General features: G+C 40.6%; 1 protein-coding gene across 9 annotated transcripts in view; it reads left to right on the forward strand.

Annotated features, from left to right (window-relative positions):
* The window catches only part of GON4L (gon-4 like), an 88,301-nt gene that overhangs the window by 56,521 nt on the left and 16,460 nt on the right, over nt 1-15,320 (forward strand). For 8 of the 9 annotated variants that reach the window (XM_089913964.1, XM_022559785.2, XM_022559782.2 and 5 more), the window contains 8 exons: nt 221-261; nt 861-964; nt 3,255-3,453; nt 3,976-4,062; nt 5,196-5,367; nt 6,844-6,988; nt 8,093-8,243; nt 14,013-14,129. In XM_089913964.1, coding sequence (XP_089770090.1) covers nt 221-261; nt 861-964; nt 3,255-3,453; nt 3,976-4,062; nt 5,196-5,367; nt 6,844-6,988; nt 8,093-8,243; nt 14,013-14,129 — 1,016 coding nt within the window. The remainder of the gene's footprint in view (nt 1-220; nt 262-860; nt 965-3,254; nt 3,454-3,975; nt 4,063-5,195; nt 5,368-6,843; nt 6,989-8,092; nt 8,244-14,012; nt 14,130-15,320) is intronic. The other variant, XM_022559784.2, reaches the window with a different exon arrangement.

Consider the following 15,320-nt stretch of genomic DNA (forward strand, 5'->3'; position numbering starts at 1 on the left):
GTAAAGTCCTGTCATGTATCTAAGCATCTAGAACCAGGGATTAAGGCATATAGTTGGTGTTCAATAAATGTTTTTAAATGAATGAGTCAATGATGGATAGATATGAGGATTTTGTTAAAAGCCTTGCTGAAAACAACTTTCAGTGAATTTTCTTGGAATTCCCCCTGTGGCAAAATGAAGCAAACAAGTGCCAACAGCATACCGTTTGGCTTTTTTGCAGAAAAGGAAGTGAATGAACTGATGGAAGAGCTGTTTGAAACTGTGAGTAATGATCTTCGAATGAGAACTCAGAATAGTAAAAGTGGATTCTCCAGCAAGCTCTGTCCTTTGGTCTCAGGGCCTCTCTCTCCAGAAGGGTGGTGTGAACCAAGCCCATTCCCCTTTCAGTCCACCCAGGAGAGAATATAGTGACAGGAGATTTTTGCTAAGTAATAAACTTTGATTATCCATATGTAGGTTATTCTTAATAAAGTTTTCCTTGCAGGCTTTTGGGTGGACTCTTCACTATCACATGTTGCATCCTTAAAGATTGCAAACTAATTTTAGATTATTCTGAGCCCAAATAGTTACCTTTCTCATAAATTGATCTCTTTAAAGATATTCTGATCATTTCAAGTTATCCACGCTCTGTGTTTACCATTACAAGTTGGCTGATTGAGAAACTCTTTTCCTGGCATAATAGCTACCCCATGTGCAGGATTGTGTGAGCCCAGAAGTGAGAAAGGTTGTTAATGCAAGCTCTTTCTGTGCGCCAGCGTTATTAAAGTCCTGTAAACTAGTCTTTGCTTTCCCTTCTCACTGCTAGAGTGACTTTTGCATGCCCATTCCCCAGGAAAATCCTTCTTTTCCTTTGCCCTCAGTTTCAAGATGAGATGGGATTCTCCAACATGGAAGATGATGGCCCAGAGGAGGAGGAATGTGTGGCTGAGCCTCGGCCCAACTTTAACACCCCTCAAGCCCTACGGTAGGCCAACCAAAGACCTTGAGACTTAGAATGGAGGAAAAGTGTATGTCTGAAAAGGTTTTGAGAAATTTTAGCTAACAATTTCCCATCCCTGACTACCTGCTGTTACTGATATTAGGATGCAGAGTCCCTTGTGGGTGTTAGGTGTCAAGTGAATAAGTCTCCTTATGGGGCAGTGCAGCTATAGACCAAGCTGTACCTGTTTGGGAAGGGAGAAAAAGCAGTAGCTGGCATCCATAGCAGCTTCTCCAGGTGAGTGGTGCTGGAGAGGTGTGTAGGACTCTATGTGGCCAGCCACAGAAACTATCCCAAATTGTAATATCCAGTATGTCCCTTTTGTTTTTCTATTTGTCGTTAACATCTAGTAAATGTTAATGAACCTTTGTTAGTCACCAAGGCATTAATTGAGCAAACCGTAAAGCACCTGAAGTAATGCCCTGGAGTCTGAAATGTGTGTACTGCCCTCTTCACTTAAATTAGCACTTCCATTGTCCCACCCAGAGAGTAGAGGCTTTAAATTTTTCCCCGTTTTTGTGATGAGTTTGCATAGTTTATCCGTACTTTATTGCTATCCATTCTGAGTAGCAGCATACTATCGTTAGGTGACTGGCTGGATGTCAGGGTATGGTTTGTGCCATGCATGGAACAAAGCAAAACTGAAAGACACATAGTCTCTAATTAGTCCTGTGTTTTAACTTAACAGCATTACCTAACTAGAGAGCTTTGGATCCACCTGAAAGCTAGGCCTTCAGGGAACTTGCAAATTTAGTGAAAAAGACAAGGTATACTAATCATTGTGTAAAAGTCAGAAATATCAGTCATACTCCATTACAATAAATACCATAATATAACCACAACAGAAATCTCAGGAGTTCCTTTTTTTTTTCAGCTTCGTTGAGGTATAATTGACAAATAAGGTTGTAAGATACCGAAAGTGTACAGCTTGATGATTTGGTAAACGTATGCTTTGTTAAAGGATTCCCCCTGTCAAGTTAATTAACACTTCTGTCACCTCACATCTTTACCGTTTTTTTTTTTTTTGAGAACAAATTTCAAAATTTCTTCGAGTCTGTATTTGACCCACTTATTTCACACCATATTTCATAGAAAAAAATTCTAGTGTAGCAGAGTAGAACCTGGGAACTTACTATCATGGGATTTGATCTGTAAACATATTTCAGTTCCACTAGTCAACTCTGTGTATGGATTTTTAAAATTTGGTCATTATGTAACTACTTAAAAATCCTTATTCCGATTCAGTTACCTTTCGGTATTCAGTTGATCTGCATGGGCTGCTGCTGCTTTTCTTTCAGCTAGAAATGCAAACCTAGCTTAATCTTTGATTAAGTAAAATATCACAGGGAAAGTGAGTTACCTGTGTTCCCCGTTTCAACTACCCATCCAGGTAATACTTATTAAAATCAGGTGCAGGCTTTTTTTTTTTTGCATTATCTACATTTTTCATGTTTCTGTTCTTCTGTTCCTCTGCTAGTAATGCAGATAATCAAGAGATTTCAATTCTCAGTAAAATTCTCAGAGGACAGGCCTGTGTCTTTAGGTTTTCACCCTGTGTCAGCCCATACTCACAGTAAATACTGTAAAAGGAAACATAACTTTTTTCAACAGCCTCTGGGGACAAAGATTATTATCATTTAACTATTGCTAAATTCTGGAGGATTTCTTGAATTATGATAACCTGCTAGTCATAGCTACTTGAGCAGGTCTTATCCTGATTGCACAGAGTATCAGCTCTTGCTTAATCACCTGAGTGTCTTGTTCTGCCTGTACCTCAGAACTAGCATGCTAGGTATTTGGATTCTTACTTCAGCCCCAGACAGTCTCTCTCTCTCAGGAGGTAGGGGTAGGAGGGTAGTGTTAGAAAACTTGGAGAAGATTCTGTGTCACCATTAAGAACAAGTCTGAGATTAATTTGGCTGTCAGTGTGATGAAAAATGATGGGTTCCCATTAACTCCTTGACTGCTTTGTTATCCAGACACTTCCCTACTCTTAGCTTTTTGTTTAATTTCCCCTTCATTACGATATTACTTAGAAGACTGATGTAGAAGAACGGGTGGGGGGCAATTCAGAACCATCTTATTTGAATCTACGCTAACAACTTTGGGAGAAGATTTGGGTAGGATAGGAGTTTGCCTATCGGCTAAAGTGAGATTTGGGGATTAGCAGTAGATGGAAGTTGTTCAGACTTGCTTAGCCCACCGTTAGAAGGAACGGGATGTGTTGCGGACCCAGGGAAATGTTCAAATCCAGTCGTCTCCCTGTTGAGGATAGGTTTGAGGAACCACTGGCCAACTTGCTAAATGAGCAGCATCGCACAGTGAAGGAGCTACTTGAACAGCTGAAGATGAGGAAATCTTCAGCCAAACAGCAGCAGGAGGTAGAGAGGGTTAAGCCCCAGAGTGAGAAAGTTCATCAGACTCTGATTCTAGACCCAGCACAGAGGAGGAGACTCCAGCAGCAGATGCAGCAGGTAAGACTCTTCTTGGTAATGTTAATATTGGACCATCCCATGGCCTGGCTCGAAGCCAAACATTAAATTAGCAGCTTTGGAAAAGTCGGAAACAGGTGTCTTGATAACCACTGAAACCACAGACCGCAGGATCTTCACATCAGTTAGGACCTTGAAAGGTCATCATGTTCGTGTCTCAGGTAAGAATGCATGTAAGGACCCTGATAGTATTCAGAATGATAGATTTCAAAGAATCTTTAGTAATCCCTTCTGAATTTAACAGCCTTATTGCCAGAGTAGTTTTTTCTTCTTTCTAATCTTAGTCCCTCTGGCTTGAGGTTAAACTTCCTCTGGTTCTGTCATTTTGCTCAAGTGGAACATATCTGAGAAAAAAATTCATACCAAGATACTATGTTGTTCTCATAGTCTCTGTAGAAAGCCAAACATATATGCTAAAGTCACTAACATCTTGGTAAAGTCTTCTGGGTTCCTGAAATGACAACATCATAACATGTCACTATATTATTTTCTTTCCCTCCCCAGCACGTGCAGCTCTTGACGCAAATTCACCTTCTCGCCACCTCCAACCCCAGTCTCAGTTCGGAGGCCAGTACCACCAGGATATTTCTTGTAAGGTTTCAGATATCCCTAACTCTAAAGAATTGTGTATGCAGTTAGTTTAGAAGTCATTTCTCACAAATATTGACTCATCATAAGCTACATTTATTCTTCTCTCCTGCATGTTTTGGTAGCTGTTCGTATGGCTTCATGTGCTTGCTGATAAAACATAAGTTACTGGTTCCCGTTAAAGGACAAAAAGAGTATTCAGTTTCTTAAGACTATTCCTCTTACCTTTTTATTGGATTCTCTTACCTTTAGATCCACTCATCTTGGGCTTTTGGTACTTCTCTTCTTTTTATTGAATTCATTATTTATTAGGCTCAATATCAGTGTTTTATGTACAAAATTAATTTTGCTTATGGCATTATGAAGTATTTTGGAGGAAGGGCTTTTAATTTCAAATTTTGGGGATTTCCCTGGAGGTCCAGTGGTTAGGACTCGGCACTTTCACTTCCGGGGCCCAGATTCAATTTCTGGTTGGGGAACTAAGATCCTGCAAGCTGTAGGGCGTGGCCAAAAAGAAAAAAATTCAAATTTTAACACATTTTTGACTGGAGACGTATTATAGCCACAGGCGTTAGTTTCTGCAAAAATCCACCTGTCAGTAATGTGTTAAAATCCTATAAAAATTGCTCCTGAACTTTGGGGTAGGTCATGAGGATATTCTTTGCCTCTTGGGTAAGTCTCTTTGGAGTTTGAGTTGGCTAGTAGTCTGAGCTTCCTTCGATAGTCAGCAGAGTGTTATTTCCCTCTTATTGTGTTCAGAGGATCATGAGAAATACTTTGTTCTTCAGAGAAACCAATGAAGACATTTAAAATTTTTATTTTATTTTATTAAGTAGTGGCTCTCACTCTTGAGAATTTTAATTCTAGCTGGGGAGCTAGACCATACATCCGAAAGGCTGAGGAACACTCAGACTGAGAATAAAACAAGAGCAAATTAGTGTATCACAAATCCCCAAATATCTGAGGACTTGGCAAAAGAACAGTCTTAATGGCAAAATGTTAATTATGGAAGACTTTATGATGATTTTTACCTGTTTTTATACTATTATAGGAAGGACAGTTTTTCACTCAGAGCCTAAGGGCTACTGGTACTAATTTTCTGGAACTTAGATCTCCTTTGTGTCCTGTTTTCCCAGAAAGAGCTGGGAACCTTTGCTCAAAGCTCCGTCGCCCTTCATCATCAGTTCAACCCCAAGTTTCAGACCTTGTTCCAACCCTGTAACCTGATGGGAGCTGTGCAGCTCATTGAAGACTTCAACACACATGTCAGCGTTGACTGGAGTCCTCGTAAAACTGTCAAGAAGACTGGTAGGGGACAGATGTGTCCGCTTTAAGTTTTTACTTGCAATGAGAGGTGGGAGTCTTATCCCATAGATAATTTCCTAGGGATAATTTCCTAGGGGTGGAGGAGACAGGGTGTTTGTAATTTCTTCCTTCTCTCTTTTATCCTCCCTTTGTGCTCATTATCTAAGTTCTAGAATTAGGTGATAATACTTGGGCTTAAGTAAGGCATGGAGGCAGTGGACAGGGCAGGGTTGTTGGGGGTAGAGATGTGGGACTCCTGCTAATAATTGGACTTAAGTAGATATGAGGGTAAGTATTAGGAGTCAGGCCAAGACAAACTGGTATCTGATAAAGTTGGAAGTCAAGTGGTAAAGTCGGATTGTGTTTAGGTTTCTACTCACTTCTTCATTAAGATCATTTTATTTCCCATAATGATTATAGTGATATCTCCATTTTGAGTGAAACATTGATATGGGAGTTAGGAACAAATTAGAGATGTTGTACATTTACCATGTTCAATATTTTAAAGAAATTTGCAGGTTTGGTTTCTACTTTGCATTGGTTTAGTATTTTTTGAGAAAATATTTGCTGTTCCCTTAAACTAAATATTTGCTTCTGATTTGTTCCTAGTTTAGCAAATTAGTTGTGTTTTGCTGTGGATTTGGGTTTGTCTTTGGATTTGATTTTAAATCCCTGACTCTTATAGTTAAATTGAATATAGTTGAATTTAAGTGCATTATGTCATAGACACTGATCTCAAACTACTTTATTAGTTATATGTTGGTAATGAAAACTTAATTTAACACCAGACTACAGTTATAACTTATACATATAGTGTCCTGTGTTTTTCTTCTGGGGATATAAAAATAACATTTATGGAAGGAGAAATATGGCTGTATAGTGGTGCTTATCTCTGGAAAGGCAGAAGTGCCTGGAATTGAGAGGCTTAGACAGCAAGACAGAAATGAATGAGACTGAATTGTCTCATTCTCTTTATGGTTTTTTTGTTCCCAACCTCAGGAGGAATCTGGGAGAACTTAATGAAAGTTAAGTAAGAATCAAATAAAATAAAATTTGGAATACCAGATTTGTGAGGGAGATTAAAGAAGTTGGAATCTTATCCTGGAAGAAAGAAAGCATTGTTGAAGGTCACTTATCTTTCAAGGATTTAAAGGGGGAAGGAGGTAAAAATTTTTTGAGCATACACTATCTGCCAGGTATTACTAGGTACTTTATAAGTGCTTATGTTACTTAGTGTGTTAAGTATTCCACACAGGAAAGAAGAAGAGAATCAACTTTTAATAGCATTGAATGGGACTCCTTTTAGGTATATGTTAGGCTGAGAAAGATTGTGGAAACTTTTGGGAGGGGGGTATGTGGGTGGAAGGGCATCACGTTAGGTAGGGGTGGCTCTATCTAAATGCAAAAATGCATTCAGAAGCTTTTGTGAAGCCATCTTTTGTTCTAGAATTTCATTTATCAGGAATTTTTTTCTTACAGCCTATGAATTTCCCTGTTTGCCAAAGCAAGTGGCTTGGATCCTAGCCACAAGCAAGGTTTTCATGTATCCAGAGCTACTTCCAGTGTGTTCTCTGAAGGCAAAGAATCCCCAGGATAAGATTTTCTTCACCAAGGCGGAGGACAAGTAAGGGTTTACTGTGAGGTGAACAAGAGCACAAAATATCCCAAGGAGAAGACCTGTATGGTAAAGAACGGACACAAAAGACAAAAAGAAAAGCAGTGTAGATGGGCGCAGTTCTGTAGTATGTGCTTGTTCCAGCAGTGCCAAATACTGCTTTTTTTAGGGAATGACATACACATTTTTGAAACATTTTAAGTTGTTTTTTGTCTTTTATTTATTGTAAAAACTTGCCTTGTAATACTGTTAGAGGAAAATTTTCAAAGGAAAACAATTTTTTTATCCATTATCCTAACCACCCCAAGACAGTGATTTTTCTTTTTGCATTTCTTATATAATTATTGGCAATATAAGTGTAATTTTGTTTTGCTATTTTTAACTTAACGTCTTCTTGAAATTGTTTTTTCTATCAGATTCCATGCTGTAACATTGTCTTATTTTTGTTTCTGTATATTGTCTTTTAAGGCAATATTAATGGCCCTATGATAGTCCTTTTATTTGCCACGCCTGCCCGCCCCCCCCCCCCGCCCCTTGTTTAGCTGTTCTGAGTGAGGCTTCACCAAGGATCTTTGCGCATAGAGCTTTTGAAAATCTTTCCAGTTTATCTCTTTGGGTAAATTCTCAAGAGTGAGATTATTCCATAAAGGTTATGAACACTTTTATGGCTCTTGATTTGTATTTCCCCACTGCCATCAGCAAATATGTACATAGGTAACTGTAATTGAATATGTTATGTTGGGAGGTAGTGTTGGTGCTGTTTAATATGTCTAACATGGTGCCCAATATTCATTTTATATTAGTTTTGTTAGAGCCATTCTTCTTCAAATTTCATTTGTGTTATTAGTATAAAGTGCGTCATGATCTGACATTTATTAGTGATTTATGCCTGGTTTTTCCTCTTCTCACTTGATTGGGAACTCCTCATTGAGTCTTATTCACATAGTACTTCTTAGCACTCAGTAAATACCTGAAATTTTCTATTGAATTGCCATTAACTTGTACGAGAATTAGACGTAGAAAAAGTGGGTTATAGAATGTGGAGTTCATCTGGGAGGCTTTTCAGCGGGATGGACTGTCAGGTGAGATTGAGTGTCACTGCCCCTTTCTCAGTTTGTTAGCTTTAGGACTGAAGCACTTTGAAGGGACCGAGTTTCCTAAGCCTCTAATCAGCAAGTACCTTCTCACTTGCAAGACTGCCCACCAGCTGACAGTGAGAATCAAGAACCTCAACATGAACAGAGCTCCTGACAACATCATTAAAGTAAGTGCTCCCTGCATGCTCTATTGGAGACCTCGCCTGAGTGCAGCCATTCCTTTTCTTTTGCTTAGTCTCAATGAATAGCCTTTTATTTAAGGCTAGTTCCTCCCACCTGCACACTAGGTTAATTGCCCTCTTTCCTTTCCAGGAACAGTGATTCATTATTTTCCTCTGGAGTGTCATCTTCTTCCTCTGTTATAGATATTTCTCCTAAATATAAAATTGTTCAAATTTTAAAATACTTCTCGAATCTGTTTTCCTCTAGCTATTCATTTTCTCTTTTTTTTTTCCACGCTAACCTTCTTCAAAGGGTAGGCCACAGTTCACTTATATCCTTCTCCTTAACTCTTTATATTTAGATATTTATATCAAAGTTATAAAGTATACTTTAAAGAGTCAAATAGTTCTATGAGACTTGTCATGAAAGACAATAATTTTTCTCCCTATTTCCTGCTAAGCAAGGTTTTTGTGGGTGATGGTACATTTACCTCCATATCTAGGTAGCATGCTTATAATTGCTGCCCCTTGATTTTTTTTTTTTAATATTTCTTTCTTTCTTTATTTGGCTGCATTGGGTCTTAGTTGTAGCATGTGGGATCTTCATTTGTGGCACGTGGGATCTTTCATTGCAGCACATGGGCTTCTCTCTAGTTGTGGCGTGGGGGCTTCAGAGTGCACGGGCTCAGTAGTTGTGGCACACAGGCTCAGTAGTTGCAGCGTGCAGGCTCTCTAGTTGTGGCTCACAGGCTCTAGAGTGCGCGGCCTTAGTTGCCCTGTGACATGTGGGATCTTAGTTCCCCGACCAGGGATCGTACCCACATCCCTGTGTTGGAAGGCAGATTCTTAACCACTGGACCACCAGGAAGTCTCCACTTGATTTTTTGGATTTAGGCCTTCTCTGTTAAACTGAAACCATGGAAGATGAAGACTTAGTTCTCTCCACACTCCTATAGTCTCACCACTCACTATAATTATATCACAGTTTTGCTTAGATTGTTTTTATTTTTTTTATAAATGTATTTATTTTTGGCTGTGTTGGGTCTTCGTTGCGGTGCGCGGGCTGTCTCTAGTTGCGGTGCGTGGCTTCTCATCGCGGAGGCTTCTCTTGTTGCAGAGCATAGGCTGTAGAGCGCAGGCTCAGTAGTTGTGGTGCACGGGCTTAGTTGCTCCGTGGCATCTGGGATCTTCCCGGACCAGAGCTCAAACCCGTGTCCCCTGCATTGGCAGGCAGATTCTTAACCACTGCACCACCAGGGAAGCCCACTTAGATTGTTTTTAGAGTTTACATTATAAGCACGACTAAAAGCTTCTCACAGCTGAGCTATGTAGTGTATCATGATTACTTTGCTTTTCCTCCTGGACATTTTGTTTCTCTTGGTGTTAATAATTGCATTTTTTGAGGATGAGTGGGACTTGGTTTTATTATGTATGTATTACCAGTTCAACACTAAAGTCTTCTTCAGTTTTATAAATCTCTTTTCAATGTGTTCAAATATTTTAGGTGACCTGCTATCATTTTCATCTCCCTGAAGAAATCCTTCCCAGAGCGCTCTGATGCTGTTCCACGCTACCCATGTTGCTCTCTTGGCTTGCTGCACTAACGTCTTCTCTGGCTTTTTCTTCACCATCATCCTGGGGATTCATTTCACTTCTTACCTGCTTTGGATCCTTTTATTTCTGAACCCCACATCATTTTTGCCTTGTTTTAGTGTAGCACATCTTAGTAGTATTCTGAGGAAGAGTGCTCGAGAAACAAATTTTTAGGTTTAAACTACTTGTATTCATTGTCTGTCATGACATGACATGACCAATGTAATTTCCTAGTTTTGCTATTGTACTATATACCTGGTTTGTATATGTAACTATTGTTACTATGTAACAAGTGTACATGAGACCTGTCTATGAATCTATAATTATTCAACACCAAAAGTTTGAAATATGTCTCTATTCTCCCACTTCAGTGGGTCTAACATATTCTAGGTTGAAAATCACTTTTATCAGAACATTTTAAGGCCTCCGTTTTCTTCTAGTTTCTAGTGCTGGCTCTTTAGAAATTTGATGCCCTTTTGACTCTTGAACCTTTATGTAACACTTGTTTTTCCTCTCCCTCCGGCAGTATGTAGGATTTTTCCTTTTTCTCCAGTGTTTTGAAATTTCATGATAATATGCCTCAGTATGTGTCTAGTTTCATTAATTATGCAAGGTACTTGATAAACTTTACTTTGGAAACTCATAGGTTCCAGTATTGGGAAATGTACTTGAAATGTACATATTGATGGTTTCCTTCCCTTCTTTTGGTCTGTTCTCTCCTATGGTGCTCAGTGGTCAGATGCTAGTCCTCTCAGGCTCATCTTCTCATCTTGTCTTTCTTCTTTTTTCCCATCACTGTGTCTTTTTGTTGTACTTTCTGAGATATTACTTCAGCTTTTTCTTCTAACTGTTCTGCTGAGTTGAGTTATTTTTTCTATCATATTTAAGATGTCTAATAGCTATTTTTATTGTTGTTCATTGAATATTCTTTAATAGCAAATGGCAGAGGGAATGTGGGAAAGCAAGAGAGGAAGGAGGCTGGAGTTTTCTCTTCTATACTTGATCAGCATAGTACTCCTGCCCTCACATATGCCTGACAGCCTCAGTTCAGAGAGCATCCTTTCCACAACCCTGGCTTAATTCTGCCAGGGTAGGGGGAGAAGCTGTCACTGGACTACATCAAACAAGAGAGGGGATTCGGGGTCTAACCGCCTCTTCAGAAGATTTAAAACCTGTCCTCATCTCGACCTGTTTTTAATTCCTCCACTTCTGGAGGTATCTGGTGTCTTATCCTTTTGCCAGTCTTTGACATAAATTTAGTTGACCCATAACTTTTCTCCACATGGGATTTGGTTTTCTTCATTCTTCTATGTGACTTACCACTCCTCCATCTGCTTTTTAGCTTTGAAAAAACAATTTTTTTAATACATTTATTTATTTTTGGCTGCACTGAGCCTTCATTGCTGCACGCGGGCTTTCTCTAGTTGCAGTGAGCGGGGTCTGCTCTTTGTTGTGGTGCACAGGCTTCTCATTGTGGTGGCTTCTCTTGTTAAGGAGCATGGGCTCTAGGCGCGTGGGCTTCAGTAGTTGTGGCATACAGGCTCAGTAGTTGTGGCTGGCAGACTCTAGAGTGCAGGCTCAGTAGTTGTGGCGCACGGGCTTAGTTGCTCTGCAGCATGTGGGATCTTCCTGGACCAGGGCTTGAACCCGTGTCCCCTGCATTGCTGGTCAGATTTCTTTCTTTCTTTTCTTTTTTAAATTTATTTATTTTATTTATTAATTTTTGGCTGAGTTGGGTCTTTGTTATGGTACGCAGGCTTCTCATTGCGGTGGCTTCTCTTGTTGCGGAGCACGGGCTCTAGGCGTGTGGGCTCAGTAGTTGTGGCTCGCAGGCTCTAGAGCACAGGGTCAGTAGTTGTGCACAGGCTTAGTTATTCTGCGGCATGTGGGATCTTCCCGGACCAGAGCTCGAACCCCTGTCCCCTGCACTGGCAGGCGGATTCTTAATCACTGTGCCACCAGGGAAGTCCCGAGAATTTTGTTGCTTTTACTTTTTCTCTCATTCTGTCTCTCCTTTTAGGCTTTTACCTTTAAAAATTTCCTTTCTGTTGTTTTCATGGGGATTCAAGAGGGAACAAACCCAAATAGATGTGTTTAATCTGCGTGTCTTAACAGTAAGTTACCCCGAACTCTTTTTGTTTTTTAATAAGTTTATTTATTTATTTATTTATTTATGGCTGCATTGGGTGTTCGTCGCGGCGAGCGGGGGCTACTCTTTCTTGTGGTGCGCGTGCTTCTCTTCCTTGCGGTGTGCGTGCTTCTCATTGTGGTGGCTTGTCTTTGTTGTGGAGCAGGGGCTCTAGGCACGCAGGCTCAGTAGTTGTGGCTCACGGGCTCCAGAGCTCAGGCTCAGTAGTTGTGGCACACGGGCTTAGTTGATCCGTGGCATGTGGGATCTTCCTGGACCAGGGCTCGAACCCGTGTCCCCTGCATTGGCAGGTGGATTCTCAACCACTGCGCCACCAAGGAAGTCCCCCCCACCCCCCCGCCCTTTAACTCTTTAACCTATGAGAGTGTGGATATTATCTCCACAAAGATCTTGAATTGTTTCCCGATTGGCTATCCAGTGGATACTTTTCTGCTCTTATCCTGTTTAACTTTGCAGTTACATTGATACTTTGATAATGGAGTTCACACATTCCTTCTTCAGACTCCTATACTCTTATCTCCTGTAATACTAGGACTTTTACCTCAGGCTGCTCTTTCGTGAACTCTTCTTCCCCTGCTCTACCCTTAAATGTCAGTGTTCCACAGTAAATTTGCAGTGTGTGGTCTCATCCAGATTGATGATTTTTGGTGTTGGCTGTCTCTTCATGATTTTCAAATCTGTGTCTTTGGTCCGGGTTTCTCTCCTGAGCTCCGGCTCAATGAAGTCACCTGTTTAAAGGAATTCTTAGCTAAGATGCCTCACTGATGCCTCAGACTGAACTGTGTCTCCCTCTGCACCCTCCAGTTGTTGCCACTGGCACCACCACCACCAGCTAACTCCCCTCCGTCCAACTTACCCCTGCTTGGGTATGTTCTTTGTGTATGACATTACTGTCTAGCCATTTTCTCAATCCATAAACCTAGGAGTTATACTCGACTCCTTCTGCTTGATCACTCCCGTCTGTCTGTCTGTCACCAAGTCCTCAGTTTTCTTACTCCATTTCCTACTCTGTTGCCTACTGCCTTGGTTCAGGCACCTGAATTAAGTTACACCTGCATTAATGCAGTAGTTTTATAACTGGTGTCTCTAATTCTGGCTCCATTTATTCCATTCTTCAGATTGCTGCCATAGCCACCTCTGTCTTATCCTTCAGCATAGAGTTGAGACTGCTTGGCATGGCACAGAAGGCCTCTCCTGCCTACCTCTGACTTGTCTTCTGAAGTCTCTTTGCATTCCTTTAGTTGTAGCCAGACCGATCTCTTTGTGGTTCCTTAAACACATTCATGATTTTGAAAATGAATTATATTCTGCCCTCCCCTGCTTCATTTAGCAAACTCTGTTTAAGATTTTTCTGTAGTTGCACCTGCTCCAGAAAGATCTTTCATTTTCATGTTTGAGTTGTGTGTCATTTTTTGTGCACATCTTTATACTTTCTTACACAGAATGTCACTATTGGTTTCTACTTGACTGTCTCTCCCACTGGTCTGTAAGCTCCTTGAGAGCAGGGATTACTTCTTTATTTGTATGCTCAGCTTGTAGCACAGTACCTGGCGCTTATTGTCAGTGTAAGTTCAATTCCCCTCTTCATTCACTCTTAAAACTGAACTGTCTCAGTCTTGCTGTTCTTCTTTCCTTCCCTTCTAATGTCCTTCGCACCATTATTTGCTTAAAAGGCAGCTTCCATGGGCCAGGATAAGGATTAATAAGGCACTCTCACTGCGGCTGCTGGGCAGGAGCAAATTTTAGATAAGATGACTGACCATGTGCTTCCTTTTCTCTGTGACCTGAACTTTTCCCTTCCTGGTGACCAGAATGGAGCACATCAGAAGATATTGAGTAATGATAAAATATTTATTAATCAGAGATTAGCTTAATTTGAAATTGCAGAAGCAGTCAGCATATGCTGTTCATGGCTACATGTATATGGATATGTGTGTGTCTGTCTCAAACTGCTGCCCACCATACTCCCTACCCTGACAAAGGGCAGTGCTCCTGGAAGGAATGTGACTCATGCTTAATTTCTTCACGCTCAGTTTTATAAGAAGACCAGACAGCTGCCCATCTTAATGAAGTGCTGTGAAGAGATCCAGCCACATCAGTGGAAGCCACCTGTAGAGAGGGAAGAACACCGGCTTCCATTCTGGTTAAAGGTACAGCCCTCCTCCTCAAAGTATGTCAGAAGTAGAAGGTCACTTGAAACCCGGCAGAAATGTCAAAGGCTACTTTACACCTCTGATGCTTTAGTTGTAGAACTAGGACTTAAGAAATCTTCTTCAGTTACCCTTCCTCTCCCACTTCTCCACCTGATTCTATAACCTTTTAAAAATAGTGGTTAAAATGCTAGTTTCTTAAAGGAAATTCAGAGGAGAGTTTCTAGAGTATATAATTGGAATGTAGTCTTTTTAGAAATATCTGATATCATGCAGAAAAATCCTTCTTAAAAAGATGTCTCGAGACTGTCCTGGAAAGGTACCTAATATCTAGAAACCCCAATTATCATTATTTTTTAATATGTTTATTGGAGTGTAATTGCTTTACAATGGTGTGTTAGTTTCTGCTGTACAACAAAGTGAATCAGCTGTATGTATACATATATCCCCATATCCCCTCCCTCTTGAGCCTCCCTCCCACCTTCCCTCTCCCACCCCTCTAGGTCATCACAAAGCATCGAGCTGATCTCCCTGTGCTCTGCAGCAGCTTCCCCCTAGCCATCCATTTTACATTTGGTAGTGTATACATGTCAGCGCTACTCTCTCACTTTGTCCCAGCTTCCCCTTCCTGCCCTGTGTCCTCAAGTCTGTTCTCTATGTCTGCGTCTTTATTTCTGCCCTGCCACTAGGTTCATCATTACCGTTTTTTAGATTCCATATATGTGCATTAGCATACGGTATTTGTTTTTCTCTTTCTGACTTACTTTACTCTGTATGACAGACTCTAGGTCCATCCACCTCACTACAAATAACTCAGTTTCGTTCCTTTTTATGGCTGAGTAATAATCCAGTGTATATATGTGCCACATCTTCTTTATCCATTCATCTGTTGATGGACATTTAGGTTGCTTCCATGTCCTGGCTATTGTAAATAGTGCTGCAGTGAACATTGTGGTACATGTATCTTTTTGAATTACGGTTTTCTCAGGGTATATGCCCAGTAATGGGATTGCTGGGTCATATCGTAGTTCTCTTTTTAGTTTTTTAAGGAACCTCCATACCGTTCTCCATAGTGGCTGTATCAGTTTACATTCCCACCAGTAGTGCAGGAGGGTTCCCTTTTCTCTACACCCTTTCCAGCATTTATTGTTTGTAGATTTTTTGATGCTGGCTGTTCTGACCGGTGTGAGG

This window comes from Delphinapterus leucas, chromosome 1 (assembly GCF_059928025.1).
Source record: "Delphinapterus leucas isolate spDelLeu-1000000601 "Yukka" chromosome 1, BTC_Dleu_Yukka2, whole genome shotgun sequence".
In the NCBI taxonomy this organism is placed as follows: domain Eukaryota; kingdom Metazoa; phylum Chordata; class Mammalia; order Artiodactyla; family Monodontidae; genus Delphinapterus; species Delphinapterus leucas.